General features: G+C 35.4%; 1 protein-coding gene across 2 annotated transcripts in view; it reads right to left on the bottom strand.

Annotated features, from left to right (window-relative positions):
• NAV3 (neuron navigator 3) overlaps positions 1 to 18,214 on the bottom strand; it is a 371,530-nt gene that overhangs the window by 85,795 nt on the left and 267,521 nt on the right. For both annotated transcript variants that reach the window (XM_063074984.1, XM_063074983.1), the window contains exons 13-18: positions 12,707 to 12,839; positions 11,638 to 11,908; positions 9,388 to 10,096; positions 6,846 to 7,334; positions 2,442 to 2,483; positions 822 to 982 (exon numbers count right to left, since the gene is read on the bottom strand). In XM_063074984.1, the coding sequence (XP_062931054.1) occupies positions 822 to 982; positions 2,442 to 2,483; positions 6,846 to 7,334; positions 9,388 to 10,096; positions 11,638 to 11,908; positions 12,707 to 12,839 (1,805 nt within the window). The remainder of the gene's footprint in view (positions 1 to 821; positions 983 to 2,441; positions 2,484 to 6,845; positions 7,335 to 9,387; positions 10,097 to 11,637; positions 11,909 to 12,706; positions 12,840 to 18,214) is intronic.

The following is an 18,214-nucleotide window of genomic DNA, read 5'->3' on the forward strand; positions in this document are numbered from 1 at the left end:
TAAAAAGAATTTTTTTCAAGTGAAAAGAGAAAAAAAAAATGAGACTAATTTTTCTGTGGCTTAATAGAAGAGAATCTATTTTTAAGTCATTGAATCTGGCATGTTTAGACTTCTTTCATTATGCTGTCACTCTTCCTGTGTTTTCTGTGACATTTATGCAAATGATTTTATATTTCATACAAATGATGCTAACCACAAAGTAACGCAACGGCTAATATAGTGACTAATTTATTTTTCATTGTATTTATCTAAAAATATTCATCGAGTATTGTTTTAACAGAAGTTCTTATATTCATTTTTAAGGAAATTTTAACTTTAGCAATGCTGAAAGAAGTTATCTTGGAGTTATGGAATCACATTTTTTTCTTTCTAATTATTCCAATTTTCTATTTTTTGTACAGAAAAATTATTAATTTTGTTATAAGGATGTTTTAACATTTAAAAAAAATAAGCAAATGTTTTCCTGCTTCTTAGCAGATTCTGAGATAGAATGAAAAGGCCCCTGGGCTTGAAATCAGATGCTCTGGGGTTGATTACTACCTCTGCCCCTTAATAATGATGATAATATTTTCAAGTCAAATCACTCTCTGAGCCTCCGGAGCCCAGAATGTAAAATAACAGCAGTACTACCTATGTTAAACATTTGTCGTGAGCAATACATGGCATAATATTTGGAAATTATTCTGTGAACAGTAAAAGGTACTGTTAAGGTGTCTTTATCCCCCCATTAAATTTTTTTTTTTTATGAAGGGATACCAGGGTTCCTGTGAAGGAGGGTGGTGGAAGGAACAAAATGGGATCAATGTTTTAGAATATTTTACCCAAGTTGGAAAAGTGGTATTTTCCTGTTGCAGAAGATGACATTGCAGAAGGGGAGACCAGAGGCGACTGGTTGCCAGTATCCTGCAGCCCTCCAGTAGAATGAGAACGCAACCACTCTTTTCCCTCTTCTTGGTTGGCCTGCCGAGATGATGGGGTGTATCTGCAAAACAGCACAGCTAAGACACTTAAGCATGCCTACAAGGCAAGGCAATACCAGGACAGGAAAACAATTGAGAAGAGCTTACTATTCAGAATGAACAACAATCTCAAACAGACTGAATCTAATTATAATGGCTCGGTTCTTCCAGATGATCTGACACCATCTGTTTGAATCACGCAGGAAAAACAATAAAGGAATTTGAGAAGAAAATTATACTTCTGTGAAATATGAAGTTGAAAATCATAAGCAATGAGCAGACAGCCAAGTTAATTGATAAGGATTCAAAAGCACAGGGCATGGAAGAATTTGAAGAGGGTGAAAACAGATTACAAGTGGTGAACAGCTGTAGGTCAGAAGCCAAGGGAAGTGGCATGACGGTCACACAAAGGCATAGGAAATGTAACACAAATTGACAGCTTTAAAGAAACAAAAAAAAAAAAAAAAAAAAGGAAAAACAGCTCTTTGGTTAAAATGCCATTTGACATCATGTTTGGATTGAAAAAAAAGAGGAATAAATGTGCTCATTTTATTGGAAAGTAAATTTCTGGAACAAAATATTGAAATGGAATAACTTCCAGCTGTTTGCTATTGCTAACAAATTGGAGAGAAAAAGAATAATGGGGAAAGACCTAGCATGGCCACTACTTACTGTTTCACCAGAGTTATGTAAATTCTTAGCATCAAACACCAGCCAACTTATCATGTCCATACAGTGTTACATGGCTATTAGTTCATCATCCTATATCCCCTCCTCAAATAACAGTACACAGTAAAGGATGGCCATGAATTAAATTTTCATTTTATTTTTTATTACGAACTAAATAATCATTTTGAGATTAAATGATACTAGATTAATTCAGATTTAAATTGATCTGATAAATACCAGAACCACTGAAAAATAAAAATTAAAAAACTATTTTGAGTTTTTGTCAAAGGATTCTGTAAAAATCCTACCTTAGCTGCAGTATTTGTCCTGTGATGATGAAAATATGTTTTCTCTGACTCAAATTAGTATCCTTCAACCTTTCGACATTAACTAGTCACATCTGTAGACTATATGGGTTTTGAGGTTTTGCAAGCATATGACTCCAAGGCGCAAAAGTTAGGGAAGTTATTTATTTATTTTTTAATTTGTAGCACTGAGTTTTACATTCTATCAAAAATTACTGCCTTGAAAAAAGCAATGCATGGAACAAGGTCATGAGAAGTCTTATTACTTCAAAATAGTGGTATTATATTGGAATTAATTTGAGTCACAAACTTGACCTCTACTAGTACCTCTACCTGCAGGCTATCTCACCAACTCTTGAGGCCAGGGAAAACATCAAGATTATAAGTGATTTTATCCTCAACTTCAGGTGCTACATTGCAAACAAAGAAAGAAAGTGGAAGAGAGACAGCACACAAAGTTTACATAACAACAAATAAAGGCAGCAGTTGTGCTGAGAGAAATATATACCTTAGTCCCTTTTTGGGCAGTGTATTTCTGTCAAGCTGCATGCTGTTAAAACAAAGAAAACCCCTAAGGACATAATGTAAACAAAATTCCAAATTACACATCCAACAAAAATGGTTCTCTGAACCACACAAAATTTTTTGGTAACACGTATGTAATGCTTAACTCATTACAAAAGGCCAGCTAAGGGTGACAAGATGTTTATTGCTGTAACACATGTTGAGTTCCTTTCTAACCCAGTACCATTTAATGATAATGTAGTGGTAGGATTATTAGAAGTTAGCATAATCCCCTCTATATTCTTTGTGCCTAATGTTACTATAGTTTTCCCTTTCCTGATGCAACTGACTAGACTTTTGATATGATTTCACATGCAAGAGAACCATAGAGAAAATGAGATAGATCTGCTCTGACTAAGCTAAGGTACAAGTTCTGATGGACAGAGATGTAAAATACTGTTTAATACTTATCTTTTGTCTTCAAATTATTTTTCATAAAAATACAGGCAGATTTATTTCCATTTATATATAAGAAGAAAAATAACATATAATGAGTATTTGCTTAAAATTTAATGTTCCTGGTATCGTTTAAATATTTTAATAAAATTAAGCTATACCATCTTTTAGAAATCATAAATCAGGTATTTAAAAGGCTCTACATTTTATCATCTCTATGTTAAAGAATTCTCAGCTGGTCATAGGAAGGGATGAAAAGATGTCTCTAGAGAAAATGAGAAATGGCCTCTCTAAAAATTGAGGAAGAGAGCGTCAACAACTAAGTGGGACAAGTCTAGGGAATTTCGTTATAATCTCTATCATGTGGATAAGCAAAGAGTAAAATTAATTTAAATTTGCAGATTTATAGCTTTCTTCCTTTAGAACCACAAATGATCAAAATTAAATACACAAGATATGCAAAATGGGGATGATATAACATGAATGCAAACACATTGACTAAAACTTTAATCACTCAACTTCAAAGCTAAAATGTTTTCTTCTGTGTGTACTCCGTTATTTAGCACTGCAATAGAAAGCATCCAAAGGCTTTATACAATTTTAACTTTATTTGTTGGGAATGTCCACACAAAATAATTACTATATTATGTAGAGGCCAGTTCCAGCATATATCTTGACCATAGAAGTCTTCTTAGTAGTGTGGATAAACAAACAAACAAAAGGAATCGTAGTGAACAAATATAAGCAAGCTCCAAATATAAGCTACATTGTGCTAAAGCATTTATGTGATCATAAACCATTTTAAAGATTACCTCTTTCATGTGTGAAAATTACAGTTTAATTCTGCAGAGAAAATTAAAAAGAGGCATTCTTTTGCCAGCGTTATACAGTTGTATAAAAAAAATCATGTTTATATGATGTAGAGCAACTTAATGAAAAAATACAATTAAATTTACCAATATAATTTAAAGCCTTAAGTAGAAATATCTATTTGAATCTGGATATTAAAGATTTTTATAAGGTAGACATTTCTGCAAACCCTCAAGGGTTGCAAACTCATATGTCAGCAAGGGCCAGGAAGGTAAAAATGAATGAGGTGGGGAGTTTAGGCAACAGTGTGAAGAGGTTAGCCACTGTGTGCTTAAAGCCAACAGTTGCCCGTCCGAAATGTGAAAGCAGGGTTGCCAGATCTGATGTTAAAAGACAAATCAGAAATTGGCAAAATTGAGTACCACTTTAAACTATTTTAAAAATTTGGTTAGGTCACAACAAAACAAAACAAAGCAAACAAATGTGGACTAGTTAGGGCTGAAGGGTCACTAATGATCTAGAGAAGCTATAGAGGAAAAACTGTTAAAGAACATGTTTTATTGTTTATTTATTATTTTATTCATCTTAATAAAGAAAAAATTAAACAAATATTAAAATCTGTATGAAAAACTGTTGATTTAATAGTACTGGGATATGAATATCAATAAAGTAAGCTAAAATTGTGGATAAATAGGTAAATCATAAACCCACAGACATATCTATTATATCTCTCATTAATTTGCCTTAAATATTTACACTTTAACACACTTTCTCTCAGGTATGGCTCTTTGGTTTCCTTAGCATTCCTAACATTTTGCCGACCAATTAATTATAATTAAGTCAGCATCCCAATTAGATCTAATTTTCTCTTCAATAGATCATAAACTATCTTAAATGTACTTTAAGGGATTAGAGTGAACTGCTATTGCTTTTAGTTCTGTTCCCAAGAAAAATACAACATTTTATATAAAATATAATTTCAATCCAGTAATTTACTGGAAGAACCTAATAAATAGTTATATTATATACTATATCTATGGAGATACTAACATTTGCTTTTCATAGTTTACTATTCATCAAAATATTTTAAGAATCAAAGGTAAAACACATTCATTTATCCAAAATTAGATTAAAGTTTATTTTAGAAAAAGTCCTTATTAGGCTTATTTAATACTAGAACATTGCTGTCTGTAAAGTTGGCTTATTTTAAAGACTGAAAAATAATAAAAATTATCTGCTTAAAAAGAATAAGTAACTGCATATTTGCTAGTGTATTTCTATACCGAAAATTTTTATTGGCATCAAGTAAAATATAGATCAGGTAAAACATTAAAACTACATCTCAAGTTATAGCTACAACACTCATCAATCTTACCCTCTAGGTTACATGGTTACAAATAGCTATTTGACTACATTTCTGAATGTTTAAGTGTCTGCATGCTGAAGACATAGGTTGATGGCTAAATGGTCACCTTGATGCAGTCATCTTTATAATTAAAAAATAATCAGAATTTGGAGGGTGGTTCTGGTTAATAAATTTGCAGCATGCTTGGTTTGATTATTAGCTTGTTATTTGGATTCCTCACATATGAGCACACAGCTAGCTTGCATTCATTAAAACCATAGGTTGTCCATATATTTTCAATATAATTTTATTTACTTGTTAGAAGTTTTATAAATGTCATGTAAGGATGTCCATTGACCTTAAAAGTGCTGAAACTAGAATCTAAGATGCTATAAGAAGCCTGACTACTTACATGGAAAATCAAATACTTACTGGTTTTTATGTATGATCTCTGTAATAGCAAAACCAAAAGAAAATGGATACATTTGAGTTTCTATCACTCAGCTGTTTGTCTTGGACCAGTGTTTTAGTTTGTGAGGAAAAATTTATTTTGTAACTAGAAGCCCACCAAGCAAGTATCAAGCACCAATATTTCAGTTAGTTCTAAAATGCTTTTATCAAGGGAAAGTCCCTTTTGCATGGCTGTCCCTGTCGCATTGTTAGGGGAGTGGGAAATAAAATAGGATAGAAGCACTGTTTTGCTCTGGGTTCTGTACTCTGGGAGTAAGGCTGGAGTCTGGAAAAGAGGAGATGTGTCAGCATCAATATCAGAGTGGAAAACAGTTTAGGGAAAGATAGTAAGCATTTTCAGTGACCAGTAGTGCTTTTCCCAAATAACACAATTAAGACATGTGGCCAAGACCATTTTAAAAGCTTCAAGTGTGAAAGAAACAAATAGCATTAAGTTAATCAGAAAAAGTGGCAGTTTTAACACAATTTTGGGGTGGTAAGAGTCAGTACCAAAATATCTGAGGAAGAATTTTTTGCGGGGAGAGAATCGAGAGCTGGTTTGCACAACAGTGATGCTTTTCAGTAAGTATATTAGGTAAGAAATGCCTTGTTATGATCTCTTCTGTAAGTGTAAAAACATGGGGCTGGCCAGTTAGCTCAGGTTGTTGGAGTGCAGTATTATAACTCCAAGGTCAAGGGTTTGGCCAGCAGCAGGGGAAAAAAAATTATAAAACCAGTGGGAAACACCTTGTAATATGATTAACTTTAAAGGGGCCTATTAAAGTTGTCACTGGTGTTATCATTTTCTCTAAGAATTCATGGCTGACAACTGATATTGTTTCAACAAGTCAACTAAAATTCCCCAGTGATCCATTTGCTAGTTTTTTCATAAAATTACAAATAAAACAAATTTCACATATTGCTCTGAGCATAATTATAGAATGCATTTAAATTTGGTCTTTAAAAATGCTTGAATTATCATAAGGAGCTTGGGTTGTCTTGGAGCTTAAGCCAAATCATTAAAATATCTGGAGAAGACATTATTCAGTATAAAAATACATGCTTTAAATTTTATCGAAATTGCCTACTGGGTATAAATGAATACATTCATATTAAGAAATTTAATTATTCGATCACCCTACCCGTAATGGTTTTATTCCTCTTCAAATTTGGTAATACAAGCAAATAAAAGGCCCGGTCGTATCAATCTTATGTCCTTTCAATCTCATCTCCCTTTGCACAGTGGCACTCACACTGAAATCAAGGGATTTGATGGGGTGGGGGTCAGGCACACTGCAGGGTAGGGGTGGGGATCAAGATTTCATCAGTGTCTCCAGGAAAGCTCACCTTTCTGAGAGAGTAGATCTCACACTACCCGTTCTCATGAGCAGGCTCTGGACCTCGTGAGTGCCTGTGGTCAGTCCAGACAGGGAGCCATGGTGGCTGAGGGGGAGGTCAATGGACTCAGAGCTCGTATGGAGGCTAGTCATGGACTGGTAACTTGGAGTGTCCTTGCTGCCAGCAGAGGAACTGCTCAGATTGGCAGCCCACACGAGACCACCTGATGTGAAAGAGTGAACCGATGCTGGGCTGGAAGCCAACGAGTGACTTAAGCTTATAACATCTGTAGTTAAGTCTGAGGGTTTATTGAAGAGAGGGCTGCTGCTGTCGCTTAGCCCGCCAGCACTGCCCATGCTGCCCGTACCAGACGACGGTGACTCCAGACTGCCTTGCCGCGCTAATGTGGTACTAGGGCTGGGCATTACTGAGGAGGATTTCACACCCTCCGAATTAGGTGCAGAGGCAGATTTGCCACCTGCCTTGGCACCAAACAACCTAAAAGAAAAACAAATAACAACTTCAGTTGTTCCCAGAAACTAACATCCACATTGAATATTTAGGGTTACAGTACACAGAGCCAAGTGTGCTTGGGTGTACTGAGCTACCAAGCACTTCCCGTCTCTATGTTAGTGAATTTGATAAGCTTGGACTTTCTTCAGCAAGTGCTGAAAAGCTCTCATAACACCATAAGGGTAAGTCAGTACTGGGCTGCTACCCAGGGGTGTGGGGTAATGGGCAAAAAAAAAGGCAAACATGAAAATTACTGGCTTTCACAATTTAAATGATCATGAGAATCGTTCACTCAAATTAAATAGTCTGACCATACTTGCTGTTACCTATTTATAGAACCATTATAATGAAACAACTTCTACGCATTCGATAGATAACATTTAAATGAATTTTTCTCTCTCTTTTCTGTTTTCTTTTCTTTTCAGCAATTTATTGAAAATTTAAAAGGAATGCTTAAGGCGAGGTTTAGGAAGTTATGTTGAGTATCTGCTGGCCTGAGTGACTGTCAGGGAATAGTTGGTTGAAAACTAAACTGGACACTGATGGCAACACATCAGTTTGTCTGCATTTTACCTAGAAAGGTCAAAGGGTTTTATATCAGTTGCCAGAGCTATTCAAATACATTATTTATAATACTGATTTGAAACATAGTTCGTACTAAGTTAGTTGTTGGAGTTTAGTTCAGAAAACATTTTAGTTTTGTAAATGAAGCAGATGATATAATCAAATTTATGTAAATATGGAAAAATGTGATATGATGTAATGGAATAATGATTACTAATTAAGTTGCAATGAAATCCATATTTTCTATAGTGAAATAATTTATGACGAATATGAGAAATTGTTTCATAGGTAATGGACCACAGGAGGGCACTATTGGCTTTTACTTAAGCAACAGAAATATTTACTCTCACTACAAGCCATTTATTCTTTCCAATGAGAATTAGCAATTCAAAAACAAGTCCTTCAGGATTAATATTTCTACTGAGAAATGAAACCTAAGTTTTTCAAACAATCATATATCTGCGATTGCTTGAATGTAAAAGTAAATGCTTCAAAAGCCTTTATTTCCAAGATATCAAAGTTCTTGGTTTAGTCAGAATAAAAACAAACATTAAAAATATTTAACATGTCATGAACTATAAATCACACGCTATCATTTTGAAGATAAGAAAACAAATCCAGAAGGTTATATTATTTTTTCCCAAATTATTAACTGTATTTATTTTCCTGACATTATGAATACATTGGTATTTAAAAACAGTGATATCTTAGAGCAGAACTTCACATATTTAATGCCAAAGATAATACCAGTGCAGAAACCAAATCATGCGGCTTACCAGAGTCATGTCAAAGAAAGCTGATGAAGAGTTACAAAGCTTAGCCCCCACTCCAGTGGTTACTCATCATCAAACATCTGAACGTTTTCAAATTCTGCCAACCATATCATATGTTGATTTTCTTTAATATGTCAAGATATGGTACTGTATAAATCTGTCTAATGTAATATGCTACAGATAATACAACTTCATCTACTTTCAGGACCAACTCATTAAGAACCAGCAAGATAACAAACATTGATAGTGAATGCCAATAGTTATAAAGAACTATTTTATTTTGTTTTGTAATTGTGGAAAGGAGGGATGAAAATTTACAGAAATTCTACAAGCTGATACTTCGTTTTTTCATTACCCCTACATATTGTCATCTACTTTTGAGTGTCTCATGTTTGTTCTTTGTGTTGCTAATATTACAATGATAGTGAAATCACAAAGTTTGACCATTTCTCAAAGTTCAGCACCATTTCTCAAAATGCTATTTATATGGTCAGCTGCTCCGAACCCACTATACTTTAAAAGATTCTTTTATATATGTGTATATATGTGTATATATATGTATATATATATATATAGTATACATTTAGGATTTTATATATACAAATACATATGTTTATATATTGTGTGTGTGTGTGTGTGTGTGTGTGTGTATGTGTGTGTGTCCTTTTATATTTTTCCAGCATCACTTTACATATTCTTACCTTCGAAATGTAGGTGAGGCAATATCTGGATACTTGGATCCTGGCTGCCTGAGCCCTTGTGCCCCACAGGCGCTGGCAGAGGTGGGGCTGGATTTGGGGGAACCTGACAAGGAAACACTCTCTGAATCAGAGACTGCTACTTTTTCCTTCTCCTTGTCTGTTTGGTTCACGGTGACAGGACTTGAGCGCCCTGACCCAATCTTGGTTGGCTCTCTCAGTTTTGAGGTGGTGGCACCAGCAGACTTGCTGCTGACGTTGGAATCGATACTGCTGGTACTGGATCTGTGGCCACCTCGGCCAGGAATGCCACTGGTGCTGGATTTGGAAGGGCGGGGCAAGCTGCGGTATTGCAGGGTGGTCTTTGAGCTAACATGCAGCACAACATCATCCTGATTCTGGGAACCGTCCAAACTGGTTTTTCTCCCTGCATTTGACTTTCCCCCAATGGCAGCAGATTTGGGAATTTTACCCAGAGTTGCTGAGCCGCTTGTTACAGTCGCTCCACTGCTAGTGATCATAGTAGATGACCCTACTCCACTTGGTTTCTTAAATCCAAAAGAGCTGGGAGCAGTCGACCTTCCAATGCCCGAGGGGGGCTTTTTCCCCTCATCTCCACTGCTTTTTCCTACATCTGAAGGAGACCTTTGCAGAGATGATCCTTTCAGGGGAGTTTTCCCTTTCTCAGATGCTTTGGCATCATCTGTTTTCCCTAATTAATGAGAAATACAAAAATAAGCGTGTCTGTGCATTTTGATATCACAATAACACTTCTTGAAACAATCTATAAAATATGAATGCATTTTATATTACTTCAGCTCCTAAATGCTTTAGTTTTAGATGTAAATAGGTAAGCACTCTAATGTTTTGAGATGATTCTAGATACAAAAATTTTGCTGTCAGAGGAAATGCAGTAAAAGATTAAGAAGATACAATGAAAATACATATTTTTTGCTATTTAATAATGTCTCATATCTTACAACTCTTTTCCTTTATAAAGATAGCACTTAATCCTATCAAGATAAGTACTAGCAAAAGAATTCATTTAAATGTCTGTGAGATGATTACATTTGGAGTGCCTTGTTATATCAGTACTTCGGGTGGCACTATTTAAAATTAGATACTATTTAAAAAACACCTAAGGGGAGAGACTTCAAAAAAAAAAAAAGGATGGCACAATTTTTTAGAATTCTTTCACTCTCTTCTTTCATAAAGTCTAATTCCCAAACAACGTTTCAAATCTCCAGCATTTTAACCCATTAGATAGATATGCTTGCTGTTGCCCTTCAGAGTTTGTAGTGAAACTCAGTGGCAAATATATTCCAAACATAATTATTTCTAACTTACATAAGAAAGTAAGAACAAGAAAAACTTTGTTTATTTAGCAGACTTATTTTATTTCCACATAACCAAAAATACCTGTGGCCCAATGAGACCCAAATCATGAAAGCACCCTCTAGAGAATGCCTAGATTGTTATATTCACATGTGCTTATATGATAAAATATGTGAAATTTAGACAGAAAACAATATTTAACTTATGGAGAAGAATCCCATATGATCCAACAATCCCACTTCTGGGTATATACCCAGAGGAATGGAAATCATCATGTCGAAGGTATACCTGCACTCCCATGTTCACTGCAGCTCTGTTTACAATAGCCAAGAAATGGAACTAACCTAAATGTCCATTGATGGATGACTAGATAAAGAAAATGTGGTATATATACACAATGCAATGCTATTCAGCCACAAAAAGGATTGAAATTCTGCCATTTGCAGCAATATGGAGGAACTTAGAGAAAATTATGTTGGAGAAAATTATGTTAAGTGAATAACATAGTAAGCCAAGCACAGAAAGAGAAATACCACATGTCCTTACTCATAAGTGGGAGGAAGGGAGGAAGAAAGGAAAGAAAGAAAGATAAGAAAAAGAAAGAAAGAAAAAACAACAAACACAATGTGGTTATTAGAGGGGGAAAGGGGGAAGTGGAGGAGGGTTAGGGAGAAATTGGTTAAAGAACACAGAGAATGAGTACATTTTATAATGATGAATATGCCAGCTATTCTGATTTACTCATCATATATTGTATACAAATACTGATAGTCAACTCTGTACCACACATATGTATAATCCATTGTTTCAATTTAAAAAAAGAAAAAAACAGGAAGCCATTATCAAAAAAAACAAAGGTTGAATGAAAACAATAAATTAAAGCACTTTTGTACAAAAACTGCCAAAGGCCAAGCCTACCAGGGGTTTTGAGTGCACTTGTTCCAGCTTTCTGCCTCGATGGTGCAGCTCCTTGGGCAGACATGCCCCTTCTCCAGGAACCCGTCTGTGAGACGGACAGGGAAGCTTTCTGCCCTGCCTTCTCAGGGTCTTCAGGAAGTCCCGAGGAAACACTCTTCCACTTGCCACCACTGTCCCCGTGGCTGTCAAAGTCCTCTTCTGTTTTCTTCAGCTCCTCAGTGCTATCCCAGGTCTCATCTGTTGTGGAACGTTTCTCTGAATCTGTCTTCAGCTATAAAGAAAAATATTACAGAAAAAAAATTATGCAGAAAAATCTATAAAGGGTGAATTAAGGTGCTAAAATGTACTTTTAGATGACTGGTTAAAAAAAAAAAAAAGAAGCAGCACTGAATTATTTTTCAAAAGAATTCCAAAGACTCTTCTATTTTTATCTAAATCTTCTCTTAAGTTTCATTAATTTAAGCCACATAATTCTCACTTGCACATATTAGAGAATGTCAGAATAGAGATGTGCAGAAAACCCCAATTAAATACCTCAGAAAGGAAGGAATTTTCTATGTCAAATGTAACAGAAAAAAGCATGACAAGATAAAAATTATTTCATGTCCATTCTTGATTTACCATTCACAAGAGATCTAGAAATTTATTTCAAAAATTAATATCAAATTCATTAATAACTTAGACCATTAAAATAATTGTTAGATTTTAAAATAAATATACCAATATTATAAGGAGATATATGGCAACACAGGTCTTTCTGGGTTACATTGTAATCAGTAGAAAAGATATATAAATAAGCTGCTTCGACTATTAGAAATAGGCTGAGGTGCACATTGCTGTACCTCCTGAGGGTTGTAGCTCTAGGAGAGACTAAGATAAAGGCACTTTAGGGTCCAGGGATGGCAAAGTGAGTCCCTGTTAGCTCTGCCTTATCCAGTTTATGTAATTACTTCAGGAGCTATACCTTAATCTAATATAAGGGGCTGTATTATACCTTAATCTAATATAAAATAATTTTGTGGAAGAAACAGGCAGAAGTGCTGGAAAAAAGAAAGGAGGTGATTCTGACCTGAGTGTTCTTCCTGGAAGGGATGGTGATGTTGGAGTAAGAGCTGACTGAGGACGTGGTGTTCAGGTCGTCGGTGCTGATGTTATCGAGGGTGTCACTGAGACCACTGCTCACGGAACTGCTGTCATCCCAGCTAAAGGCAAGACATGCAGCAGCAACGAATCAACACAGGACACACGATACAAGTTGTCCACATTTCCATCCAACACTGATCTTGGGTGAGAAAGACAATCCTTGTTCTTTAATCTTATGGTGAAAAATGATTTACTTTCCATTTTAGGAAGATCATATTTATAAGAATTGAGTGCCTACCTGAGAGTAACCTTATCTGATAGTTGGAAAGAATCAGTGTCTAGAGCAGACCCAGATTCCAGGGGAATGTTTCAGAAATGAATGACAACACTGATACAAACAGTGCATGGTGGCAGGAAAGAATAACATCACAGCAGACTTTTTCTTTTTTTTTTTTTTTGTTCTGTGAAAATACAACCAAGAATCATGAAGCATGTAAGGATCCATCTCTTGGTCCTAAAATCAAAAACCTGTGTTTCAGTAAGCAACCAGAAAGTCACTATTCCTTCTTTCAGCTACCTTACTACTTCTGATCATTCACCAAATCTTAAATATTGACATTCATTCAATCACATCACCCTTCTTTGCCATCCCTCGCAATTCTGGCCTGGACAATATACAACCCTCCAGTCTGGCTTTCCTGCTTTTGATCCTTCCCAATACAACTCCATTCACTAAATCTGGATCAGCGATCAAAAATTCACATCTGGCCATGTCACTACCCTGCTTTATACTCTTCAGAGACTTCTTTCCCCAACAGTAGATTCTAGGCACAAAAGGAAATCCATTTGGGGTATAAAAGAAATATCTAAATTCTGAATATAGCTTTTGTTTTTGATATAAAGAAGATTAAATACAACAGGAAATATTAGTATCCATGTGCAAGCTAACATTGACACCTTCGTTTAGTCAATGTGTCAGATGTTGCAGAAATAACATAAGATAAGCAGGGGAACCTGAAAAAGAATGGAAACTTGACAGTGTGAAAACTCCACATCTACTGGCTGGTTCTCAGTCTACTGTGATGTATTGCTGCTTACCTGTGCTCTATTAAAAGAATCTATCAATACTGGATAGAGATATTCTATATAAACAAAAGCTAAATCTCAAAAAATAGACATGCAGCCTACAAAGCATTCTGCAAATAATCCACACATTGAAGTGAATATTCATAATGAAAGCACAAGCAAACCACAAAGGAATGATGAACGATACTTTTCCTACTCTGGTATATGTAATTTATGAGCAACATCACAAGTTCAAAATAATGGTGATGTATTCAGATCACATATGAAACCAAAAAAAAAAGTAATTACCAAAAAGAAAATTTGAAAATTGAACTTATAGCAATATCATTAATGATGATTCCTCTCTAGGTGTGTATCTTGCTTCAGATTTTAGCTACTGAGAGCATAATGCCTCATGATTACCAAAGACATTTATAAATCAGATTATTTTCAATAACAATTATATTTTTAGTGAGAGCAATATTTTGTACCAGTATAGAAAATATCTGTCATATGTAGCTGCTCAAATCTTTTGAATATCTTCTCTATATCTTATCTGTATGTGTGTGTGTGGCTGGTGGGTATGGGGATCTGAACCCTTGACCTTGGTGTTATCAGTACCAAGTTCTAACCAGCTGAGCTAACTGGCCAGCCCCCTTCCCTACATCTTAATTTGATAAATCTCCACATCATGAGCCATATCATCCCAAAGTAGAATATTAAAAACTCACATTCTCAAACTCCCTTACAGAAAGCTATGGCATGCAAGACAGGGCCAATCATCTACACCCATGGAGTCGTAAGTGAGAAAAGCCATCTTCTGGCAAGCAAGAGATGCCCAACATTGTTTGTCATTAGGAAATCTCAAACTAAAACAATGAGATATACTATGTACCTATTAGAATGGCCAAAATCCAAAACACTAACACCTCCAAATGCTGAAGAGGATATGAACAACTGTAACTCATTCACTGCTGTTGGGAAAACAAAATGGTACAGCCACTTTGGAAGATAGTTTGGAAATTTCTTACAAAACTAAACGTACTCAACATATGATACAGCAATTGGCACTCTTTGGCAATTCAAATAAGTTGAAAACCTATGTCTACACAAAAACCTGCACATGGATGTTTATAGCAGCTTTATTAATATTTGTCAAAAGTTAGAAGCAACTAAGATGTTCTTCAATGTGTGAAAAGAGGCCAGTCTGAAAAGGCTATATACTGTATAGTTCCAACCACATGACATTCTGGAAAAGGCAAAACTATGGAGAAAGTAAAAAATAGATCAGTGGTATCCAGAAGTTAGGAGAGAGAGAGAGATGAATAGGTGGAACACAGAGGATTCTCAGGGCAGCTAAACTATTCCGTATGATACTGTCATGGCAGGTCTATGTAAATATGCATTTGTCCAAACCCACAGAATATACAATAAGAGTGAACACTAATGTAAACTGTGGGCTTTGGATGATGATAGTGTGTCAGTGTCGGTTTATCAGTTGTGACAAATGTACCACTCTGGTGTGGGATTTTGATAGTGAGGGAGACTGTGCATATGTGAGGGCAGGGGGTATATGGGAAATTTCTGTATTTTTCCACTCAATCTTGCTGTGAATCCAAATCTTCTCTAGAAAATAAAGACTATTAAGAAGAAAAAGATAAACAGGGATTTCCATTATGTGGCTCCAGCCTACATTTTCAGCTTAACCTCTACATCCCCCGCATCACATTCTGCACTTCCACTTGAAACTGCATGCTGTTCCCATCACCACCACATTGTTTCCAGCCTCTGTCTTTGATGGAGCTATCGCCTCTGACTATGTAACCAAGCCATACTTAATCTTTGTGATTCATCTTCTAGGATGAATCTTTCACTCTCTGCTCTCAGGAAAAGGTAGGTAGCTCTCCTCTGCACTGCCATAATACCATGTGCATACCTCTAGGGCTGGATTTAGCACATCGTTTTATTAATCTACAAAAATGGGTCTAAGTGGATCATTATTAGCCTGTGAGTTTCCTGAGCACAGAACTATGTTATTTTTCTTTGAATTGTTATTATTTGGGGAAATGCCTAATATTTAAATGTTGAATAAAAGTCTCACATTTTATCAAGAGTAAGAAAAAGGAAATTTCTGTGGTCATCTCTCATACTTGCATGAGGTTTTGAGGAATATCCAGCTTAATATATTCTGTATTCAAAGAGTAAAATTAAACAAAAAGGTAAAATTACTAATGAGCATTTTTAAAGTGACTATTTCTCTGGCAAGTAAGATAATCATCAATATTTCTAATAAAGGCTTTTTACCAGTGCGAATCCTAGCATCAACGAGTATAAAGTTTAATGCAATAACTACTACTGGAATCATAGCAAACAATGTTTTAAAACCATTTGAAGTCTCAAATGAACTCAGTGCCATTGTGGTTAAAATTATACAAATGAAAGATTCCAAAATAAGTCATAAAGTTTCAATCTCTCTATAGAAAAATTAAAATACATTGTCTAACAGATATAGCAGACATGAAAAACAAATTTCAAATTTAGCTTTGTGTAATGGAAAGAACCACAGCGTCATAGGGTTAAGGTCTTGGATTTGACCCTTTTTAGAGGTGCATAGCTAGTATGTATACTTAAATATTCTATTCTTACTTTTCTGTCTCACAGGGTTGTCTGGGAAGCAAATGAATCACTTACATGAACCACTGTATAATACCTTACATTTTGCCATCTCCTCAAACTGCTTTACCTCTAAGATCTCAAACTTAGCTTTTTGGCAATAATCACTTTTTGACGACAATCCTCCACATTTTCAGCACTCTAAATCTACTGATTCCTGTGTTTAATGTTGGATTTTGTATTGACTTCCTATTCTCCATTCTCAGTGGCCCTGTTGTGTCTTTCACAACACTGCCCTTTACCAAATGGTACAGAATCCAAAGATGCCAGAACAAAAGTATAGCTTCTGTGATGGTCTAACCAGTACTTGATTAGAGTTCTTCTTGCATCCTCAATAGTCTTTGAGACCCTATATTAATTAAAATGTATATTTTATTCATATTTTGGAAAAGTATAAGAAAGTCAACTCATTATAATGACTGAATGCTTATATGTTCGAGTTATCTAACCTCAAATGATTCCTCAGGGCTATTCAGAAATTATATTTTATACAAAAGCAATTCTCTTCAAATTCCAAGGGCACAGTGTTTATCTACCTTTTCTTTCTTTGAATTCCCAGGTCTTCCCTCTAACACGATACTAAAATTACTCTCAAAAAGATGAATATCATCTATGAATTAAGTTCTTACTATGTGTTCTACTCTTCTAAGTACTTAATATATATTATCTAATCCTCGAAACAACTCCATTAGACAGGTATTATTATTACCCTTATTTTGCAGCTGAGGGTAAGGAGGTTCAGACAGGTTAAATGATATGTGCATGATCCCATGATGGTAGAGCTGAGATTGGAATCCAGGAATTGTGTCTCCAAAGCTTCCTTAGTGCTATGCTCCCCTTCCTCCCATCTTCTCTGCCCCTCTTTCTTGAAATACGTCAATAATGAGCATTACACGCTCTTTGCCAGCTTTACCTGAGTCCTCAGAGTCCATCACTTCTTCCTTTTCTTTGGGATTTCTTTGAATTCCTCAATATTATGAACTCAATCTTCTTAATTAGCTTTAGACATTCTTCCTTGAAAATTGCCAAGCCTTCCACAACTTCAATCTCACCCCCATGATGATGACACTCAACTTTACTTCTCTAATCTGGACGTCTTTCCTGACTACAAGATTAGTATTTCCTGCCTTCTGCGGACAGTTTTTCACGGACGGCCTGTTGATACTTCAAATTTGTTCTGGCTAGATTACATCATTTCTCTTCAAAAATTCTCCTTCCTTTCAGTTATTGACATGATCTGTCAATCCCTCTGTCTTAAAATATTACTTATTACTTCTCTTCTCTCACTTGACTCCATTTTTAGTTGAGTTGTCTCTAATCCTTCAAAATCCTTCTCAGTTTTAGTAGGTAACATGGCCACCCTTCTATTCTACATCCTCACTGTTCATACTTGACCCTCGTTCCAGAACATGTTTGTGAATATGAACTCTTATTCATTAAGTGATGAATAAACTTTAATTCTGCTCCTTGAAGTACTCAGTGTTTACTGAGGAACATGACAATCTGCACAAATGATTACAATATAAAAGGTAACTGCTGTAATAGAGAGGTGTGTGTAAAATGGAGGCCAGGACAGGACAATCACTTTTTTGAACAGATGAAGAATTTCTTCATGCTAGGGATATTGCAGGAGTGATCAGAAGATAAAGTGCCATGTTAATCACTCTATTATAGCATTTGTCACCTATAATAATCATTCTTTTTGTGTGTGTTTATCTATCTACTTGGTCATAATCTGAATTACTTGAAATAAGAG

This window comes from Cynocephalus volans, chromosome 12 (assembly GCF_027409185.1).
Source record: "Cynocephalus volans isolate mCynVol1 chromosome 12, mCynVol1.pri, whole genome shotgun sequence".
NCBI classification, from domain to species: Eukaryota; Metazoa; Chordata; class Mammalia; order Dermoptera; family Cynocephalidae; genus Cynocephalus; species Cynocephalus volans.